This window comes from Tetranychus urticae, chromosome 2, assembly GCF_039701765.1.
Source record: "Tetranychus urticae isolate SD_2017Ah chromosome 2, NJAU_TeUrti_SD_1.0, whole genome shotgun sequence".
In the NCBI taxonomy this organism is placed as follows: domain Eukaryota; kingdom Metazoa; phylum Arthropoda; class Arachnida; order Trombidiformes; family Tetranychidae; genus Tetranychus; species Tetranychus urticae.
The window spans coordinates 173,023-181,480 of record NC_142959.1 but is presented as its reverse complement, the minus strand read 5'-3'; the positions used below and the strand labels follow the sequence as shown (position 1 = coordinate 181,480).

Below are 8,458 nucleotides of genomic sequence, written 5' to 3'. Positions count from 1 at the left end.
AAAATAACTGCAGACTGATTGACTGTATTATCAATACTTCTTAATTTGGGTTTCGCTTAGTCTTTTATTGATTATTCTCGGAGTTTCTAGGTACGCCAAATTATGATTTTTTCATATTAATTTACTCGATACTTTGCAATAGAAATCCGCGCCAATGAATTTAGGTTTATTATCACTCAATATGTTTTAATCTTTAATTTTATTCTCTGCTCCCCAACAGAAAAAATAAGAAGGAAAGGGTTAATAGTAGGTGAACAAAAAGAGTTAATTTGGTAAATTAAATTAAAAGATCTTCATCTGGGTCTTCCTCGTCGACATCATCTTCTTTACCAGGCTCGTAATAAACTTTACCTCCTTCGTTGGATTTTCTGTGGAAAAAGAGGAGAAAATTATTGAGTTACGGCTAGGATAGTTTTGTATTGTAAATATAATTGTTATCTTACATGTTGAGTGAGTTATTTGTCCGTTGCACAAGATTATCTTCATCGGCTGATCTCAAATTGAAAGGCAAATCTTCAATTGTTTGTTCCTCGGATTCTTTTTTTCGTGATTCGCAATTTTTAATATAAGAAAATTTTCCATTTACGATAGAGAAAGTTTCCTTGACTCTGATTAGATTATATCCTAAGCGACTGCTTGGTTTCTTGTAGTTCACTATTGCTTGAAAATTAGTATTGTTTGGCATTACGTTGATAAAACAGTCAGCTAAATCTTTGATTATGGGCAGACCATTAAAAGAGAGAGATTCCAGGGAAACTAATGCAACGATTCGAGAAAACTTTTTTTTCAACTCGAGAATCATCCCAGGAAATTGATCTGAATGGAGGATAAAAAAGGGTGTAAGTGTGTCTATAAATAATTCTCGACCAGATGGAATGGATTGAATCATTTCCAATTCATCAGGATAATCAATAGAGGTCCCAAGGCATTGATGGATCTTTATTTTGGTAGATGGATCTAGATTGAAACAATTAACAGGGTTGTCTAGAAGCAAAAGATGTCCTCCTAAGTTTGGAGAATTCGATATAAAGTTTTTGAACAACTCTAATCCAATTCGCTTGGTTGATTCATCAGCTATACAGATTAATCCATTTCCTATTGATCCAGTCACAAATTGGAAGAGCAAATTGTTGACTTTAACACTCATTTTAAATGGATGGTTTTAAGGTTGGGCAAAACTAAAAAACACTAAATAATAAATGTTGAGGAGAGTAAGAAACATTAATTGATGTAATATTCTACATTTTAAGATTTTTTAGTAATATTTTTAATAAAGCTTTGAGCTCTTGAGGCAAAATCACCTCGTTTATCTGCTTTTACAGATTTTCTAACAGTAGCAGCAGCGATGTTACTGAATTTAAGATAAGTCAAACCAACTTCACGCCAGTAACTCATTGCTAATTGATTCAGTAGACAAATTAAGAACACAATTAAACAGCTAAATTAGGTAAACAAAAATTTGACTTACCGAGTTTAATGTTATCAACTCTAGGGGGCCTCCGGTTACAAATGAAAACAACGTGCTTAATCCCAGAGACATCTAGAGTGCTGTCTGGATATTATTGACTTGCAGGGTTTTTTTAAATCGATCTACTTCAATTACCTTAATTAATCATATTATTTTATGAGAATTGATTATTTTTTATCCTTTCGTAGAGTTATTACATTAGGTTGTTAACCCATTGACCTGTTGCCACAGTTATATTACTTTATTTGATGGTAAAAAAAGAGTTTCTAGATGTATCCAAGTCTTGTTTGTTTCTACATGCTTTCAACATCTGATTTCTTCTGTTCATGGCTTATGTGATCGATTGTTTGGAATCTTTAATCACTTTCGAAATTAATTGTTCATCGAAAGTTTCTCTCATTTCTCTCCAATTATTCGTTGTGTAATAAATTATTCTGGTGAAAATTTGCTCAGTCCAATCTGTAGTATCAATTTAAGGATTTTGATCTGTTGATCCAGTCACATAAATTTGAAATTATGATTATTTGAACATTCTACAATTCTTGAATTGTTTCTTGAACGGAGCTTAACAACAATTATGGAATCACCTACGTAAGTAGAATTTTCTAATGCATGTTACTTTGTGATGAAACTTATAGTTTATTTTAACTGATCGGCTGTTACTTTCACAGATTTCAAAAGTTTGCCAATAAATCTATGGGGTTGGATGTTATATTTGATGAATGTGTTAAAAAACCCAATTGTAAACATGGTCGGTATCTTTTTTTATTCTATTCTTATTTGAACAAAATTTATTTATTCCACGTAATAATGTAGCATCGAAATATCTTTCTTTCAGGCCCTACTTTATTGTTGTCTAAAAAAGTTGGTAATAGCACCAAAAAGTTCTTTGCTTGTTCGGCATACCGTGATAATAAATGCCCGCTGTTGAAAAATCCTCTTGATACTTCAAAATTTGTGGTTCAAAGGAAAAAGATACGAAAAAAATTAGTTAAAGTTTTTCAAGCACGCAAGGAAGAAAGAGCTTACTGTCGTAGATGTGAAGAATTATTCCTGTACCGAGATTATCATAAACACCAAAGACATGATGTTATCGATAAGATTCCTCTTAAGCTAATCAGAAGACCAACATTGTTACTTCAAGCTGCTACTAAAAGAAAAAAAGAAGCTCAATATTTCTTTGACAATATCACTGTTAATTTTATTATACAGACCTTCCAAAAATTGGAACTAAACAGAATTATCTGTATCGGTTGTCCATCGATCCATGAGCAGGTTTGTTTTCATGTTATTATTTATATCTTCTCCATTAATTCATATAAATTTTCTGTTACTGGACCAGGTACAAAGTAATAAAAGAAGTTGGAATATGGAGAGTGTTCTCTTGGACATCGACCCAAGATATTGCCAGTTTTATTTACGAAAACATTTCATTATGTTTAATATGTTCAATGGATTTTTCTTCGAAGGTAATGAGGGACAATCTAAATTGGATAGGTTTCTGCGAGAATGTGAACCAGGACGAGCTTGTGTTGTAATTGATCCACCTTTCGGAGGCTTACTCAAAGCACTTGGACGATCATTAGATCAAATTCATGACAGATATTTAGAGTTACATGGCCATCCTGGAACAACGGGGTCAACTGCTGTTAAATTGAATCGTGATAGCTATCAATTTGCAGTAATGTTGTTTCTTCCTTACTTCAATGAACCTAAAGTTGCCCAGTATATGAAAAATTTAAAACTAACAGATTATAAAGTTCATTATACTAACCACAGAGCTTTGAAAGATTGTCGATGTCGTTCATCATTAGGATCAATTGTAAGAATATTCACTAATATACAGCCTTACGTATTTACTTTACCTACAGAGGAAGGTTACAAATATTGCGAAATTTGTAAAAGGTATGTTTCAGAAAATAATAGCCACTGTGAAGAATGCGATGCCTGTACATCCAAAGATGGTCGACCACCAAAACATTGCAATATATGTAAAAAGTGTGTTAAAAATACTTGGTTTCATTGTTTTTCTTGTAAAATATGTCGACTTCCAGGCACTTGTAAGCATCCTCAAAGAAAAAATAATAAGAACAGTTGATTCTACGAAATTTTATGTTTAAATTGATATTTATTTTATTCAATAAACACTTTAATCTCACTAAAATCCAAATGAATATCATTGATTTTTGGAAATCCAATAACCCAAGCATAAACGACATACGACACCTTAGCCTTGGATATTGCATGTATTTCGTAGCAACATAAAGCTAATTAAGTTATTGCTTGCTTCAATCAATTATTGATTATATTTCTTCCCTTCTCATTACTAGATTTGAATTAAATTGCTCAGTTCTTGAATACAGTAAATGGTTGCATAAAAAAAGGTTTTTTCATTATTATAACTTCATACATAGCGCTTTATCTTACTCTATCCAATCCCGAGATCCGATACTTGTATCTTCTCATTTTGTCAACAATTTCTAACCTTCAAGTTTATCAAGGGTTTCAATTAAAATTCATAATTGTGATTTTGCCATTGTTGATTAATTATCGTATGATCATGCTATCGAGATGTTCACTGTTCAAAACTTATTTAACTCCTGGTCACTTGAGATACATCCACGCAAGCAGAGCGAGATTTAACGCTCAAGAAGGGCCTTTTGAGCGATTCAAAGATTATTTATCAAAAAGAATGACACCAGATATGCCTACGAAGTTCATGATGCCTGCAATCGCTATTTGGGCTTTTACCATGATGTTTATAACTGGAGGTGTTCATCATCCTCCTCCAGGTGAAGGCCATGGCCACGACCACCATTAGTTTACTGCCATCAACACCTATGATTACTGTAATTACATTTTCTTTGATTGTAAAAAAATCACAATCATTGTTAGATTGTCTTAATAAATTCTGAGTCTAATAAATTTTCTGTATTCTTATTCATTTATGAAACGAGAGCAAGAATAGACAAAAAAATTGTATCATTTTTATTGAATTACATTTTAAAATCTAACAACGTAATGTATTTCGAAGCGACTTTTTTGTGTCAAACAAACATTCGGTAACATAAAATACAAAAAAAGATAGATTTTGATATTTTGATTTTTATTCCAAACACGATGAAGAATCTTGATCTCAATTGGTACAATAGCACAGTTGGATCCAGCGACTCGTCTTTATTAAAACGACAGCATTCAGATAACTTGCAAATTAGATTGAATCTTTGAGGCACATGTTGATTACTTGCAACAAACTTGGATTCTCCAGAGCAGCAGCAACCCTTTCTTTATCATTCAACTGTTTATTAATTGCATCCTCAGTTGAATGGCTTCCTTTGCTGATCTTAACATCGATTTTGAATCTTGGTGGGAGACATCGCATCAGCTTAACCTTGATAGAGAGTCCAATTAGAGTGGCCATGGAACATCGATCAATTGTTGGTGTAAAATGAACTTCAATCAAGTTGTTTTCCTCATCAACATGAACATTTGATTCAGAGACAACATTAAGCTCTTCCAATGTAAGAGGATGTTCAGGATCTTTGATGTTCCTTATGTGATCATAAACCTCTCTTGGATCAAAATCATCATCTATCTCATCATCCAATTCAGTTCCAGTGAATTGCCTACGGTCAATTCGTTCATAAATTAACGGATTAGCGTTCTCCAATGTACTATTCATGTTGATTAGTAAATAATAATAAACGAATAAAATGCGCACAAAATTGACTGAGTTACACTTTTTCTGGTGAACAGTAGAATGTAAACAAGTCTTTTAAGGCTTTTAAGAGCACAAGGAAATAGGCGCTAATTTTATAAATTGTGTTGAATAGCGAAAGTTGATGTTATGATTGGGAATTTATCCTCAATTTGCTTTATAGCTACTAAATAAAGTGAAAAGGTTTTTTGATCAACATTAAAACAGTTTATTAAGAATTAAGTTGATAATCAAAGTACATGAGCGAGAAAAAATTATTTATGAAAAATTTAAAATCAACAAAATAAAGATATAATTTTCAAGACAGAAGGTTTTAAAGTCAAATAAATCTTTAACACTATTAAATTGATGAAGCTATAATTTAATTGCTCATATTAATGGCCAGTAAAATAATTGAAATTTCATTTGAAGAAGTTTGACGTAATTATGGCACTTATTAATAATTATTCAAAAAGTAAACGTAATAATGTTGTATATGGTTTGTCTAATTTGAATAAAAACACCACACCGCTGGAAAATTTATGAATTAATTCGACTCTTGAGCTGCAATTTTAGGCCCACATCCTATTTTTGTATAAATTATGCCTTTCAGGCTGTCTTCCTTAATATTTATCTTTTTAGACAAATAGTCAATCATTCCTTGGTTAATCGTTTCCTTAGGAATCGGTTGGCCTCTAAATAAACAATCTAGTTGGTTAATAGGAAAAAAATGATTAACTGCTATCATAAACTTTCCAACTTGATCTTCCTCCATAAAAAGAACTGCATTAGGTCCAGCATCAAAAGTATAAGCAACTTTAGTTGAGCCAACAAAATCATTATAACCATGAATGAGAGATACAATTGACCAAGAGACATCATTCATGTATCGAACTGGGGGATAAGTATCTTGAGCTATAGCATGAAATTGATTGCTATCTTTCATAGTTAATTCAGCGAATTTTTCGAAATCCTTTGTCTTAATTGCTTCTCTCATTTTCTTACATCGTTCTGGGACAACATTTTCAGCTCTATGACGAATTAATTCACTTGTTTCAACTGATCTTTTCATTGCACTGGTGCTAGGGACATCTTTTTCCTTGTCATTGACAATCAAAATGATGACCCGCAAAGATGGCCAGTGATTTTCATCGACTATCTGAGCAGCAAATGATGTTTCCGAGTCATTCCCAGCAAACCATTCGACAAAACCACCATAAACTGATCTACAGGCACTTCCAGATCCTTGACGAGCCAATATTGATAGCTGTTTACTGTCACTGATTCCAAATAAAGATCCCAAAGCAGATATCAAGCAAGCATACCCAGCAGCTGAACTTGCTAAACCAGCGGCTGTAGGAAAATTATTATGCGATTCAATCTTCAAGTGGTCTTTAATCTCACTTTTCAAGGCTCTGACTAGAAAATAGACATTGGTGAAAAAGCTTATAAGTCATCAATCCAATGAATGTGCAAATCAGTTGATGGTACTTAACCTACATTTTTGCAAGCAATGAGACAACCTCTTATTTTCACTTATTGTCTGTTCTTCCCCATTGAGCCAGAACTGATCTGCCTGGTACATTGGGGAAATTGAAATGGTTGTTGTTGCACAAAGATCGTCAATGGAAAGGGTGGCCGAAATCGAATTGTTGATAGGAGTGATCAATTTTTCATCATTTTTGCCCCCTGAAACGAAAAGAAGCATAATTATTAACACGATCCATAAAAAAATTAACAAAAAAAGATATCTTACAGTATTTGATTACAGCAATATTAACTGGAGCTCGGGCAGTAACTTTTTTCACTTGATTAGCCATTGTTTTTTTTGTTTAGCACCGTATGTCAAAACGTGTTGTCCAAGCACAGTTTAATTCTTAACAAATTAAGTTTTATCTCAGAATAGCAGTCTTTGAATGAACTGGAGGAAATAAATTTCCAGGGTAATACGTTTACATTGATGTCATTTCAACAAAACCGGTTTACAAAGAAACATTTCTAAATAGAGCATTACATATATTAAATTTGATTTATTGGTTATTATATATACAAGATTATTATAAGGGGAAGTTGCAATAAACACACTGACCAATTATGAATCCACGATCTTGATTAGTTGCTTTCGTCAGTAACTCAATATTTTTTTAGGAAGGAAAACTAGGAAAATAGGAAAACTTGTACACTTAGCTTGTTATTGATTTTAATTTGAGCGCTCAAACAACATATCAACTTTTAAATGATCCGGATCTTGTATCTGATCCATTCATTGTAACCTTTTGTTTATAACCTCTCAGGTAATTTAAATCAGAATTTAATTCTTATTTTATTTACTAAATCACTTGCGCTAATTTATATTTTATGTTGTTTAATCTTCTATTTGCAGCTCAAGATGTTATCCAAGCTTATGATTGCTAGGAAATGCCTCTACTTCAGGCCGATCCATACCAGTCACCCTAGAAGGCAAGTTGACGGTAAGAGAATAATAGAGTTTTTCAAAGATTGGAACGATCCTGCTGTTTCGGCCAAAATAATTATTCCGGCTATGGTAATGAGTGGTTTCTTCGCTTTCTGGCTCAATGTTGGAATTCAATCTGAACACACTCCAGATCCTAAATAATCATCTATCTTAAAAACATGTGACTCAGAATTTTATTTAAATTGGAAGTCTTTATAAATAGTGCAAATGATTGTAAAGCAAATATTGTCAAGTCAAATCATTTAGTTTGTATTCTATTTGAAATTTGTCTTCGAACCTTTTCAATCAAGAATACAATAAATTAAATACAACCAAAATAATCGGATTGTTCCCTTTATCGGTGTTACTTTCCCTGGAACCAGCAATGTTTCATAAAAACTATGTTCAACTTTGGATTCACGCGTCTAGATATTGGTTATAAAAAGAGGATTAAACTAAAATTTTAAAATTAACATTAAACTGATTGAGCTGATTAAAAACTATGCCAATAAATTGATCCCCAACTACCAACCCTTAATGATGTCTCTTTTTCATGATTGTTATGATTTTCCAGTTGAATCAGGGAATAAAAATTTCTCGTCCGATTGACAGTAAAAGCGAAACACAAGATGCATAAAGCAAGTAGTTTAACCACAGAATGGAAATGAAAAGATTTGCTCAACTATAACTAGATTATTAGGATCAAGATGATGATTTGATTTAAAGGGGAGAGAAGAGAGAGAGAGAGAGAAGAGTTAATTCCTGTAAATGTAAATGGATGTTACTCTTCATCAAATTTGATATTCCTTGCCTCATGATTATCGGTAACCTACTTTTG

The 8,458-nt window shown here is 32.5% G+C and overlaps 4 protein-coding genes and 1 long non-coding RNA gene across 5 annotated transcripts; 2 read left to right on the top strand and 3 right to left on the bottom strand.

Annotated features, from left to right (window-relative positions):
• Positions 1-180: 180 nt before the first annotated feature.
• LOC107368844 (uncharacterized) lies at positions 181-1,501 on the bottom strand. The gene is made up of 3 exons (XM_015936734.3): positions 1,469-1,501; positions 444-1,188; positions 181-368 (listed from the first exon to the last, which is right to left on the bottom strand). Exons 2-3 carry the CDS (start codon positions 1,145-1,147, stop codon positions 278-280), a joined length of 795 nt encoding a protein of 264 aa, XP_015792220.1. The 5' UTR covers positions 1,148-1,188; positions 1,469-1,501; the 3' UTR covers positions 181-277.
• A 43-nt stretch (positions 1,502-1,544) lies between these two features.
• LOC107368843 (rRNA N(6)-adenosine-methyltransferase ZCCHC4) lies at positions 1,545-4,393 on the top strand. Its single transcript, XM_015936733.3, has 4 exons — positions 1,545-2,059; positions 2,140-2,219; positions 2,307-2,743; positions 2,811-4,393. Exons 1-4 carry the CDS (start codon positions 2,046-2,048, stop codon positions 3,564-3,566), a joined length of 1,287 nt encoding a protein of 428 aa, XP_015792219.1. The 5' UTR covers positions 1,545-2,045; the 3' UTR covers positions 3,567-4,393.
• A 40-nt stretch (positions 4,394-4,433) lies between these two features.
• Positions 4,434-5,220, bottom strand: LOC107368821 (cytosolic iron-sulfur assembly component 2B). The gene has a single exon (XM_015936708.3). It carries the CDS (start codon positions 5,148-5,150, stop codon positions 4,680-4,682), a length of 471 nt encoding a protein of 156 aa, XP_015792194.1. The 5' UTR covers positions 5,151-5,220; the 3' UTR covers positions 4,434-4,679.
• A 206-nt stretch (positions 5,221-5,426) lies between these two features.
• Mvd (mevalonate diphosphate decarboxylase) lies at positions 5,427-7,213 on the bottom strand. Its single transcript, XM_015936707.3, has 3 exons — positions 6,922-7,213; positions 6,666-6,854; positions 5,427-6,584 (listed from the first exon to the last, which is right to left on the bottom strand). The coding sequence occupies exons 1-3, from the start codon at positions 6,983-6,985 to the stop codon at positions 5,713-5,715; spliced, it is 1,125 nt and encodes a 374-aa protein (XP_015792193.1). The 5' UTR covers positions 6,986-7,213; the 3' UTR covers positions 5,427-5,712.
• A 104-nt stretch (positions 7,214-7,317) lies between these two features.
• On the top strand, positions 7,318-7,961 carry LOC149093662 (uncharacterized). Its single transcript, XR_016198666.1, has 2 exons — positions 7,318-7,459; positions 7,549-7,961. It is a non-coding gene; the product is annotated as an uncharacterized LOC149093662 (long non-coding RNA).
• Positions 7,962-8,458: the final 497 nt, after the last annotated feature.

Excerpts from the sequence above, each read along its gene's own strand:
- LOC107368844 (XM_015936734.3), bottom strand. The coding sequence starts at position 1,147 with ATGAGTGTTAAAGTCAACAATTTGCTCTTCCAATTTGTGACTGGATCA. Across the intron at positions 369-443 it reads ACAAATAACTCACTCAACAT|AAAATCCAACGAAGGAGGTA; the intron begins GTAAGATAACAA and ends CTTTTTCCACAG.
- LOC107368843 (XM_015936733.3), top strand. Across the intron at positions 2,220-2,306 it reads AAAACCCAATTGTAAACATG|GCCCTACTTTATTGTTGTCT; the intron begins GTCGGTATCTTT and ends TCTTTCTTTCAG. Across the intron at positions 2,744-2,810 it reads GTCCATCGATCCATGAGCAG|GTACAAAGTAATAAAAGAAG; the intron begins GTTTGTTTTCAT and ends TTACTGGACCAG.
- LOC107368821 (XM_015936708.3), bottom strand. The coding sequence starts at position 5,150 with ATGAATAGTACATTGGAGAACGCTAATCCGTTAATTTATGAACGAATT.
- Mvd (XM_015936707.3), bottom strand. The coding sequence starts at position 6,985 with ATGGCTAATCAAGTGAAAAAAGTTACTGCCCGAGCTCCAGTTAATATT. Across the intron at positions 6,855-6,921 it reads TATTGCTGTAATCAAATACT|GGGGCAAAAATGATGAAAAA; the intron begins GTAAGATATCTT and ends TTTTCGTTTCAG. Across the intron at positions 6,585-6,665 it reads GTCTCATTGCTTGCAAAAAT|TCAGAGCCTTGAAAAGTGAG; the intron begins GTAGGTTAAGTA and ends TCTATTTTCTAG.